This window comes from Hydra viridissima, unplaced genomic scaffold, assembly GCF_058129835.1.
Source record: "Hydra viridissima isolate aposymbiotic clone 2 unplaced genomic scaffold, HvirCarnegie_v1 scaffold_2, whole genome shotgun sequence".
Classification (NCBI taxonomy): domain Eukaryota; kingdom Metazoa; phylum Cnidaria; class Hydrozoa; order Anthoathecata; family Hydridae; genus Hydra; species Hydra viridissima.
The window spans coordinates 17389780-17410248 of NW_028324301.1; the positions used below are offsets into that span (position 1 = coordinate 17389780).

General features: G+C 28.7%; 1 protein-coding gene across 2 annotated transcripts in view; it reads right to left on the bottom strand.

The window, feature by feature from the left end:
* Positions 1-20469, bottom strand: part of LOC145184400 (acetyl-CoA carboxylase-like) — a 49447-nt gene that overhangs the window by 26391 nt on the left and 2587 nt on the right. Inside the window, exons 4-26 of one of the 2 annotated variants that reach the window (XM_090077127.1) lie at positions 19665-19866; positions 19180-19278; positions 17644-17753; positions 17374-17484; positions 17133-17185; positions 16776-16932; positions 16265-16438; positions 16040-16131; positions 15412-15481; positions 14925-15088; positions 13781-13931; positions 13393-13496; positions 13090-13171; positions 12270-12340; positions 11864-11938; positions 11682-11747; positions 11468-11552; positions 11071-11114; positions 10905-10995; positions 10488-10634; positions 10282-10350; positions 2614-2733; positions 1737-1837 (exon numbers count right to left, since the gene is read on the bottom strand). In XM_090077127.1, the coding sequence (XP_089933253.1) occupies positions 1737-1837; positions 2614-2733; positions 10282-10350; positions 10488-10634; positions 10905-10995; positions 11071-11114; positions 11468-11552; positions 11682-11747; positions 11864-11938; positions 12270-12340; positions 13090-13171; positions 13393-13496; positions 13781-13931; positions 14925-15088; positions 15412-15481; positions 16040-16131; positions 16265-16438; positions 16776-16932; positions 17133-17185; positions 17374-17484; positions 17644-17753; positions 19180-19278; positions 19665-19866 (2438 nt within the window). Of the gene's footprint in view, positions 1-1736; positions 1838-2613; positions 2734-10281; positions 10351-10487; positions 10635-10904; positions 10996-11070; positions 11115-11467; positions 11553-11681; positions 11748-11863; positions 11939-12269; positions 12341-13089; positions 13172-13392; positions 13497-13780; positions 13932-14924; positions 15089-15411; positions 15482-16039; positions 16132-16264; positions 16439-16775; positions 16933-17132; positions 17186-17373; positions 17485-17643; positions 17754-19179; positions 19279-19664; positions 19867-20469 lie in introns of those variants that run through there. The other variant, XM_090077128.1, reaches the window with a different exon arrangement.

Here is a 20469-nt window from a genome sequence, read left to right on the forward strand (position 1 = left end):
ATTTACTGCTAGAAATTGAAGGAATTTTTACGGTTTTTAGTACTGCTTTTTTATTTTAATTGCATTATTATTATTTTTTCAAAATGTTTTTTCAAAAAATTGCACAGATCATAATAATGCAACCATCACATTACAGCATAGGAAAAAAGATTTTTTTCTTCTTAGCTTAAACATTTAACAATAAAAATCTCAGCATTCAGTCCACCATCTTAACAATAAGTTTCTCAATTTATGATAGCAAATTGTTTTTGTTTATGGTTTTACATCTATGGGGGACCTTATTAAAGTTAGTCAACATTTGGGCAAAGAAATTGAGTGCATAATGAATAACAAGATAAATACCAGAGATACCATTAAACTTTTTGCACAATTCCTTATTAGATTGTTATTCTCAACCTGAATATAATATTCCACCAAAAGTTATACTGCAATTAAAGCATTCCATCATAAGATTCCATCAAAGATTGCTAATCTATGCTAGAATGCTTTAATTGCAGTATAGCTAAATTGATTTCACAAACATTTTACATAAGAATGATACAAATCACAATGAAACGCTTTCAAAGTAAAGTGAAAAGAATTTGAACAGTTCAAAGTAAAAACAACACCAGAAGATAAAGAGCAATCAAAAAGAAGTATTTTATTGCTCATACTGATTAACAACAAAAGGAATCAGTTTAAACATTTAAACAAGTTAAAGCTTCTGATGTTGTTGCCACCATAGAATTCATTAACTGCATAAAGTTTTTAAAAAAAACCTGATTTCTAATTTAAAATCTTTGATTCATAACTAATGTTTATGTATCATGAAAAGATATCCTTAACTTTTAGTGACTGTTTGGATTTAAATACTACTTTTTAAGGAATTAAAAAAGGGAAGAAAATATTTCCTAGAATAATGACACTTAAAAATAACAGCTTAATACTTTTGGTATTGCACAATTAATTTAATTCATTTTTATCAACTTATCAAATCAATTTTTTATCAGAGCAACTGCTGTCTACATATTATTTTAATGCTTTAACTCAATTTCATTTTACTTTGTTAACCGCATAGATCTTATAAATATTATATATTATTAAGTTAGTTTGATTTTATGATATCATACTATATATAAATTAAAACTAACATATGCAATTTGTTACTCTGTCAGTTCTGTAACAGTAGTTATATAGTGTCTAAAAAATTGTTCATTTGGAATTCCAGCTTTTAAAAAAATATTTTTCAAACTTCTTTGCATAAAACCATACATTTTCACAGACTTGATAAAAAGAATATATCAAAAATTTATGTTTGCTATTACAGCAACAGTCTTTTTTTGGCATATTTAAAATGGTTTAGAAATTTTTCATTTCTTAAATTTTTGAATATGTAAAACTTACTCTTATCTCCTAATCATGCATAATCCTTTGTTAGACCCCTTATTACTTATTTACCTTTATAATATTCCGAAAATACTTAATCATATTTTTTAAAAACTACCCAATATCATATATTGCTAACTCCAAAAATAATTAAAAACTGAATTCATTTCATTTGATTGAATATTGATTAACCACAACCATAGATAAAAAAATAAAAAATCAGAATATAATCACCAGAATTTAGTTCTTTAGTTCATATAGTTTTTAGAACATTTAATCAAAAATGAAAAATTCAGAATATAACCACCAGAATGTTCTTTAGTTCATATAGTTTTTAGAACATTTAATCAAAAATGAAATAACCAATTAACCTTTGAACTAATTGTACAATCCCTTGCGTGTTAATGAAAAACAAATCCCTCTCTGCCCTCTTTGTGAGTGTAGCAGCATATGAGTCAATCACATTTGCTATCTAGAATTGATTAATTTTAATAGCAAAAAGATCTTTAGCTAAAAATTAAAAAGTGCATTACAGTAAGCTATGAGTTATTAAAACCTAACCTTATTCAAACTTATCACTTATTCTAAACAACATTCACATCCCTTAAATAAATTTCTTTACACTCTGGGGGTTTAAATGCGGATTAATGGTGTTCAAATTTTGATAGATATCTAACATTGATGTCACCTTTAAAATAAATCTTCTTCTCAATAGTGATTGATAAATCACCCCACCTTGCCAAATTTCTCATACATCTTTAAACTTAGTATGGCACAAGCAGAACTAACAGAGGTAGGATTTTAAAATTTTCAATTTTTTTTACACATAATGTAAATATAGTCAACTCACAAATATGTCATATACATGTCTATCATAGGTTAGTTAGAACTTAAAAAAAATCTTGATTATTTTCATTCAGAAAAAATTTTAAATTGTTATTGAAAAATTACATTTCTAAATCATTTACAATTACATTTTTAAATCATTTACAATTCCCCATCCTTTTAGCAAACATATGAAACCATACAGAGCTTCACCCAAATTTTGAACACCACTAATATGCATCAATGTTATATTTCAGAATGTTAATGCAGTTAAAAGCAGTTTCAACAATTTTAAATTTTAAACACTAGAAGTGTTTAAAATTCAAAATTGTTGAAATCAGTTTGAATGAAACAATAATCAAATTGCAATTAAAAAACCAGCATCACTATTATGAAAATCCTGCAATAACCCTGTAATAATACCTGTTGACTAGGAAACTGGTTGAGAATTGATGTAATATTGCTCGCATACTTTGAAAGGTAACCTTTAATAGAATCTTCAACAACTTGGGGTATATGACCAGAGACAGATGCCAATAGTTCCTAAAACATATATATAAACATTTTATTGATTTAAAATTAGAAACTGTTTCATAAAATGTTCCAAAAATATCATCAATTCAAACCAGGGAATTGTTTGTCATTAACAATAAAGTCATATAAACATGAAGTCTTTCAAGTTTTCAAGCATGTTATAAAACTAAATGCATTATAGCCATTGTTCTAAAACATTTTTTTAACAGACCATGCATAAATACCTGACCAAAAATCAAAACTAAATATCTAAAAAATTTAAAAAGTAAAATTAAAATGGTTTGTAAACAATTTCTACAGCTATAGCTCACAAATCTTTTTTTGATTGTTTAAAATAATTAGAAAGTAAAAACACTGTTGTCAGTACTGACAAAGTCAAACACTGTTGTGCGTTTTGTTTTGAGTCTTCTCATCTGACAAATTTGTTTTTATACACTTTTGCAGACAAATCGCCCCAGAACTTTTTGTCTTTTTACAATTGACATTTGTAACTTAAAACAGAATAGGTTTTTCTGTTTCAATGATTTGATCTCAACAACATGAATTTGATCATACAACATGAATTTGATCTCTACAACATGAATTTGATTATACAACATGAATTTGATCATACAACATGAATTTGATCATACAACATGAATTCAGTTAAGAGAATCACTATTTCTTTAACTGTTCTTACTGTATCCGCAAAATGCCTGCAAAAAAAAGTGTTTTTAATAACTTTCTGTTAATCAAATGTGAGGTAAAATCTTTTGTACTTTTTTTCTTTACAGACTTTTTGTGCATTTTTTTTTTTTTTTTTCTTCTTTTTTTGTGTCGTGCTATTTTTGATATATTTTTATCCATTAAAATTCATCAACTTTTAATTTTAAATAGTGTTATTGTCAACTTCAACTAAATTGACTAGTTGAAAGTCGAAATTAGTTGACTTTGAAAAATCAAATAGTCAATTTAATCGACTATGAGCTTCCTACTAATCGACTAAAAGTTAACTTAGTCTGTTAATCATCCTAACATCCTTATTTCTATTTTTTCAGTTGATTTAATTTTATCAATCTTTAATATTGTTATGATGTTGACCAATTAATAAGGAGATATCTTTGTAAGCAGTTTATCTTGTAAATATAAATTATTTATAAAGATTGAGCCTTGCCACAGTGGGCTAGAGGTGAGCAAAACTCCCCAAAACCATCTTCTATATTAGGGTAATTTCTTTTTTTTAAATGAAATCTAGAGACCCCTAGAACTCTAAAACTGATTTAATTTTCTCCCTACTATGATTTTTAAACTCAATATACCATGGAAATTTCAATATGTTAATTTTCAAGTATTGGTCAAAATGAAAAAAATCATATAATAAAGAAAAACAAGGCCAGAAAGACAATTTTAGAACATTTTAATATTATAAAGGGATATATTAGTCCATAGACACCCGATGCCCGACCTTTTTTTAACACTTAACTTTACACAAGTAGAAACACACTAGGCCGCACTAGGCTGCACATACAATCAACTTTAAATAACACTTCGATATATATATAAAACTTTAACACTAAATTTTCTGAGCTCATCTGAGCACAATAGGTGCTAAGATTTTATTATGATACCAATCATAAATTTTGGCTTAAAAAACCCGAAGAAGACGCATAAAGAATGGTTTTAGACTTATTGATCACCTAAATCTCGTTAAATGTGGGGAATAAATATAGCTTTCCCAGAGACACTGAGGAATTCACTGTTTTTAAGAACTTGTTATTATCGTATTACCATCTGACTGCAAATAAAATTATTTACAATACCAACCCCTTTTATATATTATTTACAGCTGCGAAATATTATTAGTGCCTTTAAATAACACAGCTCTACAAAAAAAAAACTTTTCTGTTGCATGAGATATTTAAACTGATTTTTATGTACTTTTAAACGCTGAATCCAAATATAAGGTCCATTTTTGTTGGTAAGCTCTAGTTTTTTTTGCAATAACCATAATGTTTTTCATAGGTATTTTTATTCAATAGGTATAAAAAAAAGTAACCATATCATTGTTTTCATTAGATCAAATATATAATATGATGGCTTCTTCAAATCGACATAAGTGCAAGCATAATCCTAACTCATTCTGTTATATCTGTGGTTGCTATACACTTGTTCGACAAAGACAAAACATTGCTAATTTTGTAAAACTAGCATATAAATTATATTTTGATATTAAACTTGGCGACCAAGAATAAAAACTGTGCTCCACATACTGTGTGCCATATTTGTGAAGAAAGTCTTTGAGATTGGACAAAAGGAAAAAGAAAGAATTTATCTTTTGGAGTTCCCATGGTTTGGAGGGAACCACAAAACCACATTGACGACTGCTATTTTTGTCTTGTTAATACTACTGGTATTGGCAAAATAAAGAGGCAAAAAATAGCTTATCCCAACATTCCTTCTGCTATTAGACCAATTCAACATTCTAAAGAGATTCCATTTCCAATTTTTAAAGGTTTATTTTTGTCAGAAGACGAGGAAAGTATGTCTGCTACAGAAACAGAATTTTTACCAGATTTGGAAGACTTCTCATCTAATGCTAAACAATTCAGTTTGCCTCAGTGTTTTAGTCAGATAGAACTGAATGACTTAGTTCGTGATTTAGGACTTTCTAAGCAAGCAGCAGAAGTATTAGCATCATGTTTAAACGAAAAAAACCTACTTGATAGTTTTGCAAAAGTTTCTTACTTTAGAACAAGAGATGAAAACTTTGTTAACTTTTTTTCAGAAGTCAATTTATTTGTTTACTGTCATGATATATCAGGTCTCCTATTACAGTTAGGTATTTCTGTATATAATCCAATAGAATGGAGACTTTTTATCGATAGCTCAAAGCAAAGCCTCAAATGCATCTTATTGCACAATGGAAATATTTTTGGTTCTGTACCAATTGGTCATTCTGTTCATTTGCGAGAAACTTACGATGACATTAAAATGGTGCTTAACTTGACTAAATATAGCGAACATAACTGGATTATTTGTGTAGATCTAAAGATGGTTAACTTTCTACTTGGTCAGCAGAAGGGTTTTACAAAGTTTCCATGTTATCTCTGTATGAGCAAGAAATCAACACTGGATACAAAAAGAATGGCCCATTCGCAAGACTCTCGCAGTGGGCATGCAAAATATTGTGAATGAATGCATTGTTAGTCGAAATAAAATAGTTTTTCCACCACTCCATCTTAAACTTGGATTCATGAAACAATTTGTTAAAGCACTGAAAACTGATAGTGATTGCTTTCAGTATATAGTTACATCATTACCAGGTTTGTCAATAGAGAAAAAAAAAGCAGGAGTTTTTAATGGGCCACAAATTTGCTATCTTATAAAAGATAAAGAATTCATTAAAACAATGAATATCAAAGAGAAAACAGCTTGGTTGTCGTTTGTGGTTGTTGTAGAAAAACTTCTTGGTAAAAAAGCAGAAAACTATGCAGCTTTAGTTGATGAAATGTTGAAAGCCTTTTGTGATCTTGGATGCAAAATGAGTATAAAACTTCATTATATAGATAGTCATCTTGACCAGTTTCCTGAAAATCTTGGAGATGTGAGTGAAGAGCAAGGAGAGCGATTCCATCAAGATCTTAAGACAATCGAAGATCGTTACCAAGGATGATGGGACATACATATGATGGCAGACTACTGTTGGGGCATCAAGCGAGAAGACTCAGGGAAAGTTTATAAAAGGAAGAGCAACAAGCAAAAGTTTCTTCCTGATTAAATAGTTTTAATTAAACAATGTAATCTGCAATCTTTTTTAAAACTAAAATAACAAAAAACATGATTTTGTTATTAATCAATAAAAAGTTGATAATTTTGTTAGGACTTTATTTATAGGACAATATTTATAAAATGTTTATTTTAAACAGTTCACTTTTTTTTTTCATCTGCTTTCTGCTTTTGTTTTAGTTTGGTAAACAACTTTTATTGTAAAAAATATATCATAGCACTTCCAAATGAGTTTCAAATCTGTATTTTAGATTTCTAATGTTTTGCAAAATAAAAAAATGTTTATTGCAAAAAATCTGTAGCTTTCCATAAAAATCTGATGCCAAATTTGAATTCAGCGTATTAAAATTATGTAAGAACAAGTGTCAAATTTAATGCAATAAATTTTTTGTAGACCTGTGTAATCCAATGAGTAAATTCCCGTAACCTTTAGAAGACTACATAAACCTATTACTATTTTAAATACACCCACTAATTGCTTTCTTGTATTTTGGAAGATGTCATTCACAGCATAAAAACTATTTTAAATTGCACCTTGCAGGCAACTTAATTTTAATGTAGACTGTCTAAGTAACATTTCTTTCTAAAATGCCATTTTCTCTTAGAAAATTTTACTTTAAATGGGTAAAAGGTCATTTGTTCGAATATGTAGAAAATAATCACTTCATAGACCCTAATAAGTATTTAATCTTTTACAGGAAAATGAGGTAAATTTGGGAAAAAATGCGTTAAGTTTTATAAACATCTTCACTTTTCTCTAGTGGGTTGTACCATGAAGAACAATATTATTATGAATCGTATTTTCCAAGCTTACAACATGGGTGAGGTCGACCAGCTTACCAAGGATATCCAGTTAAATACCTTGTTGCTGGAGGACATCGGGCATAAGGTTGCCAAGGTTTGGCTGAAGAGGTTCAATCATCGCTGGACCAAATGTAGTAGAAAGAGGGAGAAGTTTTTTAAGGACAATCGGTACTGGTTGTTGGAAGAGCTGGAAACAGAGGAAAAGATGGAAGCAGGTAAATCAAATATAATATAGTTATAATTTGTATTTAAAGTGACTAATATATATATATATCTATATGGAAAGTATTGTAAATATAGCACAGGGGAGAAGGAATTAAGAGAAATTTTTGCAACAAATTAAACTATTAATTAGCATTTAACAAATCATTTAAGGAGATGTTGGTAAGAGTAAGGGAGGAAGGCGGAGGTCATTTGAGGAGGCAATATCCTGGACCAATAAGAGAAAGTCACAGGAGGATAACACAGAATAAAACTCTGGAACAGGTCCTCATGGCCTGCTACTACAAATTAAAGGAGGGGGAAGCAGATTTGAAGATCTTGTTATGATCTCTAAAGAAGGATATGATGGTTGCACTGGACATACTGTTTACAAACAGAAGGTATCCGAGGATGTTGAACTAGCCAGCATAGCAGTAAAAGATTCCTTGTTCCTCACCTGCCTGGTTCTCCTACAGATCCAGAGCAAGGAGACAGATGAGGTTGTCTGGACAAACCCAAAACCCTCATCCACACTTTTGGGGAGGAAATAAGGAACTACTAAAGCTCAAAAAAAAAACAGATTCAAGTTGCGCTGAGGGTTGGTCTTGGTATCAATTTTAATGTTCCAAAGGCAGGAGGATCTGGAAACTCCAATACTAGCAATACTACTAGGAGGTTTTTTAGGGGGTACCAAAAGTCAGTAGAGATTCTAGGTGTTGATGAAGAGCTGATGAAGAGGTTTTACATTACCCTCTGTATCCTCTCCAGCAATAAGAAAGTGGATTCTAGCAAGCTGCATCACTATATCCTGGAGACTGCATGACTGTACACCAGCATGTACAACTGGTATATGCCCCAGTCGTACAGGCTGGTGTACAGCCTTCATACAAAGAGTACACCTTCTTGACAACTCCTGACCACCTGTGGAGTTTTGACCACTCCTAGAGATAAAATAACTCCGAATTTCAATACCCGACCTTATTTACCTATATTTAAACATACAAAACGTCCTTTTTTATTAAAAAACATTAAGACATCCAATGACCCCCCCTGAAATAACTACCTGTGCAGTAATGACCACTCCTAGAGACAAAGTATATGCAGATTTGAATTCCTTGACCTCAATTACCAATACTTAGACATATAACATGTTCCATCTATTTGAAAAACCATCGGGACATAACATGACCACCCCTAAATTGACCACCTGTGTAGTCATGACCACTCCAAACTTGAAAATGAGCCCAGAAGTGAATTCTTTGGCTCCAAAAACCCCTACAAACATGTATCATACGTCTACATTCAAGCTATAAATAGTTTTGCCATTTTTTGACAACTCTCGCCCACTGTGCATGCGTAAAAATATCATTCATAGAGGTTTTTTTAATTCAACCAAAATATCTGAGCATTGAATCTATTTTGCTGTATCACATTAACTTAACTCTTAGCTTACTGTATGTAGCACCAGTTCATTAATGTTTCCTTTTTTTCATTATAGTAACCAGTTGATGCATTTAAAACAAAATGTTAAGTAATGTGTTATGGTATTCAATTAAGGATGCGAAAACATTTTGTAAATCTGCCACCCCAAAAAAAGTTTTGCCACCTCATCTGCACCAACCTGTTCTTTTTTAATAAAATTTTTTGTTAATTTTTCATTTTAATTGTTGTGAAAAATGATACAAAATGCCCATCTGTGATCCTCTTTTTTTTTTAATTGTGATGTTTTTTTTTTTTGCTTTTATTTGTTTATACGATTTTAATTCATCTAATAGATTAAATGAATTAAAATCGAACAAAGAAAACGCTCTTGATAAAACAACAGCATGTGCTTTTATAACAGTATTACATACCACCTAGTCTTTTTGTTTACTCTCTTAAAGTTCTAGTTTTTTCATAGCGTCTAAAAGATAAATTGTCAAGCAACATTAAACTATATGATTATAATAAAACTTTTTATTCAAATATTTCAACTAAATTGACTATTAGTTGACTTAGTCAATTTTTAAAATGTATTAGTCAATTTTAATCGACTTTGAATAATACATTAATGGATTTAGGCGACAGTCAAATAATTTCAAAGTCGTAACAACACTAATTTTAAACCATTGGTTTTTTTTTCTTCTTCTTTTTCTTTACTATTTTTTCTGTCTCATTCTCTGTTGAGCAAACACAGCTACTATTTGTAATGATAGTTTTTTTGTCTTATTTGCTGTTAAGCAAACACACCTACCATTTCCAAAGATTTTTCATGATGTAATAAAAGTGGTTAACTGGACAGGGGGCTAGTTTTCTCACTTATAATGCTAGATCTATGCTGCAATCTGACATTTTCTCATACGTCTAATTCAGTGAACCTTGTTTAGGTATTTAATAAGATATAGTTCTCTAATGGTTACTAAATTTTTTTACCCAATTTCAGTTCGCTAGTCTTTCTTTTCAAAATGTTTGACAATATCACAGATGTGTTATTTAGGAATTTTTAAAAGTTATTGATTGACTTTCCTTAATTTATTCCTTACTCTTAGGTTGTTTATTGATGGATCTTGAAATATTTCAATGTAATGATAATTTAGTCTGTCTCATGCAAACAAATGTAATTTGAGTTAGATGACTGTTATTTCATGTTGCATAATTAAGTCAAATCAAAATAAAAATCAGTCAGACACTTATGCATGGACTGTTGTGTTTTACACATATCAGACTTTGAACTTCTATAAATTTATCACAAAATAGAAATATTGGAGAAGCAAGTAAAAAATATCATGTTAAAAACTTTAAAGTTACCTGCATTTCTAGTAAGGGAAGTGCAGGGTCTCTAAGAACATGAATCATAGTTTCTACATCTTCATTTAACTAAGACAAACATTTAAAAATTTCAATCAACAAATAAATTTATAAAAATTGTGGGCAGGTGTAAATTATTTATCAATAGTTTAGATTTGCACAATAACAATTGTTTTCAAAATGTGTAAATACTTGATAGAACCTACTTTATCTACAAAATAGGGTGCAGGAATACAAAATCCATCCATTACATTACTCAAACTTTCTCGAGAGTGTTGACAGATTTGATGAAGTTTACTACCATGGTTTTTTTTGGTTGCAACAGGTGGAAATTGTTCTGAATAAAGATGAACCTAGAAAAAAGTGACTAAGAAAATAAAAAAAATAAAAAAATTAAGATAGCAATTGTGATCAATGAAATCATGATTGCAACATTTGATCATTAATTTAGGCTATTTTTTTTAGATTAAAATAACAAATTAAATATAGTATAGATGAGTCAAGCAAAAAGAACTATAAACAAAAGTAGATTTTATGGGCATTACCCAATAATGCTGAAGGAATTTGGATAGAAAAATTATGAAAAATAAATTTAAAAAATCAAATATTATTCTTTGACTCACATCAAATACTTTTCCTGGGTCATCAAGTGTAAGTCGTGCAACTATCATACCATGGTCTAGAATTGTTCCTGTGCATTTAACATGATGAACACTAGAATAAAAGTAAAAATAAAGTAACTTTTAAATGGACATATTGTAAGCGTCTACACATAAAAAAGATATTTACCATCCATTAGCATTAGCAACAAGAGGCATGACCATTTTCATCACCTAAAGTTTTAAAGACTTGCATTAGAAAACTTAATAAAAGAGATGGATGTAAGTTAACAGCAGTCAAAGTCATAGAAGAAGTAGTAGTAAATATTGTAGCAGTGAAAAGAAGAAAATATGCAGAACCCAAACAAAAGATGGTCTGAGCATGCAAACTAAATTATTTTATAGAAATACTTTACTTTTCCTGTATAAAACCTGTTTCCAACACTACTTTCATGCAGATTGTAGAAGAGGCAACTAACATATGTAGTATAGTAGTTGGGGAGACAGTAATAACTGCTATAGGAGAGATATTTACAGCCACATTAAGAAGTAATAGGGTTAGTTTGGTGATTAAAAAACTAAGATACCTCTATTTCTGCATAAGGTTCACCAGCAAAAACATGGCCACCATCTTCAACTATAAAGTTGATAAGTTTTCCAGGAGAAGGTGACCTTAAATGATAGTTAAAAATTCAAAAGTGCTTAACAAATGGGTAAATAAATATATGTATACATAGATTTATAGAGTATGTTAACTGTCAGAAGCAATCATCAATAAATACCTAAAAATAACCAGCATACCTAAGAATTGTAGGATCATTTTCTTTGCGAAAAATACATGTTTTTCCATCAATTATAAGACGATATCTAAAAGAAAGAAGCAACATTATTCATGTTTAAAATGCAGTAACTCTAGAAATTAATATTATTACAGTAACTAAAATTTTTAATTTAAAACCATGATTGTAATGATAAAAGCATACCCATCAAATTCTTCCTTCATAAACGATGTATATGTTACATCATTGAAGGAAACCATTAATCCACCATCACTCATCCTAAAGATAAATTTTTTACCCTAAAAAAATAACTGCATCTTTGCTTAAAAGAAACTTAAAAACAGCAAAAAATGAAAGACGAAAAATATTAACCTTAGATAACTCCAAAAAAAATTACTCAGTAATTATATATCTGTGTACAATGTGATTTAAGGAACATTAGTGTTAATAAAGGAAGTCAAAAACTTGTTGAAAAACAAACTTGCTCAAACTAATTTACAGCTGATCAGTGCCCTAATAGTTCTTTAGTATACATTTTCCTTTGCACATGACAAAACTAGAAATTTGGTTCTTTAGTATATAAAAAAAAAACAGAACTTTTTCAACAAACCTGTGTATATCAACTTCTAAAGTACTGTTATTCATCACTAGAAAATATTGATTAGGTCCAGATCGAGTAACCTTTAAAAAAGATATGCCCTTAGAAGTTTGAAAATTAGTATATAAAAGAGTAATTTGAAAAACTTGCAACTATTGAAAGAATTATACAGCAGGAGGCAGAGAATCACTATGCTTCCAAGTCTTTTCAGTAGTTACAAATTGCAAGATAAACTCAAATTCCTTTTAAACTAATCAAACAGATTTGGGAAATTTATATTTGAGTGCATTTTTTATCTGAAAACTGTCAGTAAACATGGCAACCATCTTTCTGACAGCTTATATTTATGATATAGGCATTGAACTGAGATACCCACAACTTTAGCAATTTCAGTCACCTTTAATTGCCATTTCTGTGAGACACTATCATTATCAATATCAACTTCTCTATCATTTTCTGCTGTTGCAGGTTTTAGACATCCACTATGCAGGTTATTTTTAAGATTTGTACAGCCATGAACAAACCTGGATAAAACACTTTCTTTAAATTAATATTTTAGGTTATAAGACAATCACTTATGTTGGGTTGCAAATTTTTAAAATTACCCTCATATATATACACATATGTTATATATATATATATATATATATATATATATATATATATATATATATATATATATATATATATATATATATATATATATATATATATATATATATATATATATATATATATATATATATATATATATATATATATATACATACATACATACATATCAAAATCAACATTTAACCTACCAAAAAAAATTAAATAAATTTTACATTACCATAAGTACATATTTTGTTTCGCCTTGAATGAGTTCCACTGACTCAGAGTTTCGCAAACTTTCAGGTTTTGGAACTTGTCCACTGTTAAATGGAATATGTAAAAGTATTGAAAAAACTTTTAAAACATTAGAAATAAGAAATTTTAAAATAATAGAAATAAGAAATTATAAATAGTTGTTTTACAAAACTCATTTTCATGAGTTTTAAAAAAGCTTAGCATTCACTGGTAGAAACATTAACTAGTGTCTAAAACAAAAACTTAAAGACAAATACAAGTATCTTGGGATAGAAATACTCCTTACCGACTTAGAGCTGCTTGATACTTCATAAAATTTGAACAAATAATGTTATCTGCAACATGAAGTGCTCCACATATAACAGCAGGAATCGTATCAGGGCTTATTGACTAAAAAAATCCACTGCAGATGGCAAACCAATTCACAATATTGTAACAGTAAGATAAAAAGAAATATTGTAATTTTTTTAAGTTTTGATTTAACTTTAATTAACTTAAATAAATTTTCAAAAACTTATAAAATTGAAAAACTTTAAGAGAAAATCAAAACCAATCTGACTTTGAAGTTCTGTGATTAAATTCTAATTTTAAAAAAATTAAAAAACCAACTAAAAAGGTAAGAAAATTTGTAACATTAGGTAAAAACAATCCATATTCATTTTTTAAATTATAACCTTCATTTTGTCTGCAATTCGTTTATCTAACCATCCAGTGTCCAGCTTGTTGCGCTTGAATTCATCTGCTTCAAGCAATTGTATAAGGTATTCCACAGTTGTTCGAAAATCACCTCGTATTGAAAGCTCTTTAAGAGCAAGAATAATATTTCTAAAAAAAAAAAATTTTTTTAAAGATAAATTTTTATATATATTTAAATCCAACTAATGTGATCAATAAAGAACAATATATTTAAATGGATTATTTTGATGGACAAAAATAATTTTCATAGAGAATCAAAGATAATATACAGAGAGAAAACAGTAGTTTTTTTCTCTCTTTAGATTGTCTTCTATCATTTTTATGACCTGCCTAAAATACTTAATTCTTTTGATTTTTAATTGCAATCTTACTAAACTCCTCAGTGAGCTCCTTATACCACAAAAATGCAGCATAAAAAAAGTCTTTATTTATAAATGCTCTTTTAAACTAATCAATTGTTTAGCAGTAAAATTTTTCAAAACAAACCTGAGATCAAAATATCCAAAAAATAAAACCTTTCTTTTCTGCATAAAAATACCTGCTTTTATTTGAACTGTATTATGGCAATTGTTTCCTGTTAGGAACTAGCTACAATCCAAGAGACATTTAGGTTAAATATTAGAGGAATATCTCATATCTTAAAATGTAACACATTTATGAAAAAGGATTGTTTTACAATTAAAGATTTAGCAAAAATATCATACTAAATTAAAATAAAAAACATTTTTTTTATATTGGATGTGAAAATCCGAATTTTAACATTTTTAATCAATTCATTTCCCTAACTCCTGTAAATCTTCTGTTAACCATCAATTTTATAAGCAAATGGTACAAATTAGAACTTTCTTACTCACACAGCCAAACATACTACATAATACCTCCTCTACCAGTTATTGTTATCCTGTATATATTGCAACAGTTTTTAACTTTGTAAAATCATAAAAATGATCAGTGAATAATTGAAAAAACTATAAGTTATTAACAAAAAAGTTTGGAGTTTCAACTTTGATCTACAATATAAAATGCTGATAATTACAAACATTTAGATAAAAAAAAAGACAGCACATATTATTATAGTGGTTTTGAATTACTGGTCAATAAAATTTGGAAAGAAAAACTCACTTGCGAGCAGCTTCTCTATTTTCACCACCAGCAAACAAATGACCAAACTGTGAATCAGCATACTCATGTAAACTTCCTTCAGAGGAAACACTAAAATATCCCCAACTTTTGTTGCTACTATGAAAATTTAGTTCCTTTATAGTTCCACTACTTGGCTTGAAGCCCTTAACAGAAAAATCCATACAATACACATAGATTTTACCACAGTAAGTTACCACCATGACTTTTCTTCACATATCTACAACAGTAATCTTTATAAATGTTTTACTAAACGATTGTTGCATCATTCTATTTAAAAAAAAATCAAAATATTGGAAATTTTTAAAAACAATGCCAGGAAATTTTTCAAAGACAATGCTTGAAAATTTTTCAAAAAGCTTTGGGGAATTTTTGCATTTTAAATATTTAATTCTGTGACAAAAATAAAAAGGAAAAAAGATTAAACAACTGTAATTTACAGAAGTGCTTAAATGCAACTAATGTTTACCTCATCAGGGTTTTCTGCAGTAATTCTAGCTGCAATTACATGACCTTTTGGAATAATCTGACTACTACATCTAAAAATAAGAATGACTAGTAAAAATTTCCATTCCAAAAGCACACAAATATTTAAATTAAATTAATTATTGCTACTTTGAATAACTTGAACATTTTTGATTGCATTTTAAATTTAGCATCTTAAAATAGATAAACTCATGACAACACTTTAAAAGTCCATGAGTAATGTGATTACTTAAAGGAAACTTTTAAAATATCAAAAAAATAATTAAAAATAATAACTAAAAAACAAAAAATTAAAAAACCCATTTCATATTAATTGAAGCTGCATTAAAATCAGGCAAGAAAAATGTGGAAAAAAAACAACTTTAAAACAATTCATTAAGTCTGTATGAGAGAGCAGAGTTCAACTTTTGACAGGTCACTATTTGCTAAAAAAATATTCTTTCATTACAGCAATCCAGGTTATTTAAGACTTAAAAGTTGGTTTTAATTTTATCATAATCAGAGCACATGTTTTGTAGTAAATATGCTTTTTTTCTTCTCAAAAAAACTTTTTACATTAACTCTGAAATAAGTTAAATTGTAATGAAAACAATAAAGATAAAAAAACTTACCTCTCAAAATCAATTTCTGTAGAAGATGATGCATCAACATTATATAGTCTTCGAATGTCTTTAATTTTATGCAAAGGTATTCCCATAGCAATCTATTTTAAAAAATTATGAATCTTGTTATGACTGAAGCAAAAACTCAGTAATTTTATGAAAGAAGATTATGATTATGAATTTAGATGAAGATTAGCATAAAAAGCTCTTAGTAATTAATAAAAGAAGAAGTACCTTCATCTGTGCTGCTGGCAGGTTAATATCAGTTATCATTTCTGTACAAGGGTGTTCAACTTGCAAACGCGGATTTAACTCAAGAAAGTAAACTGCTTTAGTTCGCATATCATACAGGTATTCAACTGTACCAGCACTTATATAACCAACCAGCTTTGCTAGAGCAATAGCATTCTAGAAAAACATAAGCATGATTATATTCAAAACAACTTAAAAAAGGCACTGCATCTAAAATGACCACATTCTGCTGATATCACCATGTAAAGTTGAGAAATAAGAACAACTTGATTAACTAATTGATACAACTTAAAATGAAAGCACAAACTTAGTTCATTTAAGAAAGTCTATTTTAATCTAACTCTTTAAGGAGTTGTTTTTTAAGTTAACTTAAACAATAAAGTAAAATAAATTTAATGTTATAAATTGTCAGTTTTTAATGTTTACAAAACTATAAAATATTTGTATTAATTGTTTGTTTGCATTTCAATGGTATTTAAAGAAATACACGTACTTTTTCCATTTCATGAAATACATCTTGTTTACAGATTGTTACAGGACCTTCTTCAATAATTTTTTGGTGTCTCCTTTGAACAGAGCAGTCACGCCCAAATAATGATACAACCTGTCCATAACTATCAGCTAAAATTTGAACTTCTAAGTGGCGTGCTCTAAGATAAAGATATAAAGGGGCAATAACAATATTTTTTTGTGAAACTCAATTTAAAGAAAAATAAAAAAATTGGCATTATTTTAAGAAATGTGTGCTATCATAATAAATGTAATGCAAACTGCAATAAAAGGAAGCATTTCATCATGCAATAGTTAGAAGTAGATACACATTTAGTACTATTAAGATTATAAAGTATACCTCGTCAAGCATTTCATGATAAATATAGGTGAACCAGGGACTTCAATTTCAACCTAAACAAAAAAAATATATATTAATTTTGATTTGAAAAAAATAACTTATTATTACTTTTAACTGATCAAAATAAAATGACAAGTTATTATGGAGAATCTACAAAAGCTATTTAAAAATAAAATGACAAAGAAGCTAATACGGAGAATCTACAAAAGCTACTATAAAAAAGATAATAAAAACTATAAACCTGTCTAAACAGCATAGTAAATTCTTCATCATTGTTAACTTTTCTTATTCCTTTTCCACCTCCTCCTTCAGATGCTTTAATCATAACTGGGTATCCAATACTTTGGGCAATCTAAAAGAAATCTTTAGTTTCTTGATTTTTAGAAAGATTAAAACATTTAATAAAAATTACTTTTTTAAAAATATTTTAATATGACAAATATATATTAACTTTTCATACTTAGGTCAATTAATCACAAACAATATTTTATTTTAAACATAAAAAATTTACAGCAAGCCCTTTTGTAACATCATCAACACAAGCTTGTTTAAATGCTTCATCAGGAATTCCTTTGAACTTCTTATCTTCGTTAACAAGAGTAGAAGGATCTAATTTCACAGCTAAATACAATTTTTGAAATTTAAAAATTCTACAAATTTATTTACTCATTCCTAAGAATATTGTTAAAAATATTTTTCAAACAATTTATCAATTGATTACAACAGAAAATTTGCTAAAAATTTGTGAAAATAGTTTTTTAGCTGATCCTGCTTTTTGTAATGGCCTATTACAGAGTAGTTTGCCAAGTTATTTGTCAAAACTAAGGGCTTACAGACCACCTTCAAGCCCTCACACAAAGGCATTTAAAGATTTTACAGATTTTGAAGAAAAAAACGCTCATTATGATTTTCTCAGAAGAAAAGTACTTCACTGTCAAACTTGTTTGCAACAGTCAAACTGACAGCTAAATTATAAAGAAGTAGGAAAAACATGTCTCTGATGCAGGTCACTCCAAACTCAAAGTATTCTTTCAAAAAAAGTGGTTTTCAGACATTAAATGGTAAAATTTTTCCCTGTAGTTACTTGACAATAACAATGCGTTTCTACAACAATGGCGGCAATAAGTGTAGTTTAAGCTATTATTTAACTATATGATAATTAGTGCAAAAATTAGTAACAAAGCCATGCAAGCTAATCAGAACAGTATCATTAGAACTATTGATTAGTGACTAATAGTCACTAATCAGTAGTTGTAACGATATTGTAAAAGTTTTAATCTTAAAGTAGTTTGAATTCCTATTGGTATGCAACAAAGTATTTTTGAATTGTCCCAATTAACAACCAATATACTCCCTGTGGAGTATAGGACTACAGTGAAAAACACTGTATTAGAAAAATTAAATTGACAAAAACCAGGGGAATAATCCCATTGAATTTTTCTTCTTTTGCACTTGTTATTTTTTCCTCTAAATTTAGAATGGAGCAATAAATTAGGGGAAGACTTTCATCAAGAAATGTAATATCAAGCAAAGTGGAGCACAAGGTTAAGAAAATCTGGATAAAAGTTGAAAATCAAATAGATCAAGAATTGAAGAGCCATTTTTGTGTGTGTGGCTATAAAGGCTGAGCATAATAATATAAAGAAATCTAAACACTCTGACATAGTAAGTACAGCTGAACTTATTCAGCAGGTAAGGCACGCTATTGATAAACAGGAGGTCAGTTACAAAATAATAGAAGAAACAACAAGACTGTTTTTAATTTTTTATGAAGATCATTTATATCATAAAAATCAAAAGAAAGATGTACAATAAGATTTAAAAGGCACTTAAAAAGACATAAAATTCCACTAAAAAAAATTTATTTTTCCAAAAAATACAAACAGATTCAATAACAGATGGTTATGTGTAAACCTAAAGTTTAAAGAGTTATGCATATTTTAAGAAAACTCTGTAACTGTATGCAATTAAAAGCTTTAACATACTCAACAAGTCTCAAGTAACTCAAGAGTTAATGGATAAAAGCATATCCAATCAAACAACATACCACTTCCAGACCAAGGCATCGTACGAATATTGAGTGATTGAGCAATAATTGTGGCTGCCACTTTATCCCCAAGAGCTGACATTGACATTGCAGATGGTCCTAAATAAAGATTATTTCCATGAGGAAAAATTATTTTACAAAATGTTTTATATAGAACATGTCTCTAAATAATTTTAAATTTTTAGAAAGTTAAATAAAATAATAATTAGTAAAAATAAGTCATATCTTCAGATAAACTGAAAGTTTAGCTTTTTTTTTTTTTAAAAAAAAAAACAGGATTTCAATTTTTTTTTAAACAGCAAAAAATAAAATAATTAAGATCATTAAATACCATTTGTATTAAACATCATATAATAAAACCATCATTAAACATCATATAATAAAAATATTTGAGTCCTACTTGAATAAGGATTACTGAAGATAAAGCCAAAAACACAGAATGATAAGAACACACAACTTAGTAAACATGAACTATTATAATTTACCAATAAATGTGATCTTATGCTTATTAAGTAACTCAGGAAGTCTAGGATTTTCTGAAGCATGACCCCATCCTGCCCATACTGCTTGTACATGCATTCTTTTTGCAATATCCAGAATCAATTCAACATTTGCATAATTATGGTTATTTGAACCACCAGGGACAGGAACATAGTGATCAGCCATCTTAATATACTCTGCATTTGCCTAAAGAATGGAAAATTAAAATTAAAAAAATGATAGTTGCATTTTATTAATTGCTTGTTAAATTCAACGTAACAACAAAATGTTTAAGCTGGCATCCACTTTAAAAAACAGTGGCAAAAAAACTAGTTGAAATAAATTTCTGTGAAAAATTACAAAAATTAACCGAAGATTATCTTGATGATTTTGAAATAACATCTATGATGTGTGACTCAGAGAAAGGTACTAAATCTTTGAAAACAATTTTTCAGTGCAAAAGTATCAGAGAGGTCTATGAGAGAATGCTGAGCAAAAGAGACATTCCTTTGAATCACATTACGAAAATGGGTATTGATGGAGGCAGATGATTTTTAAAGGCGAGCTTAGGAATCATGAGCTTAGACTTTTCTGAATCAGTACATCATTCTGAATCAACAACATCCTCAAAAAATCTATTGAAACTGTTCTAAAGCTCCTGATGTCAATCAACAGTTGCCAGTTGCAATTTGCAAGGATTAGCTTGAAACTTACGACAATGTCAAAATTTTAATGGATCTTGTGCATACAGATGAGCTACAATTTGTTTTATCATGCGACATGAAACTTGCAAACATTATCTGTGGTATT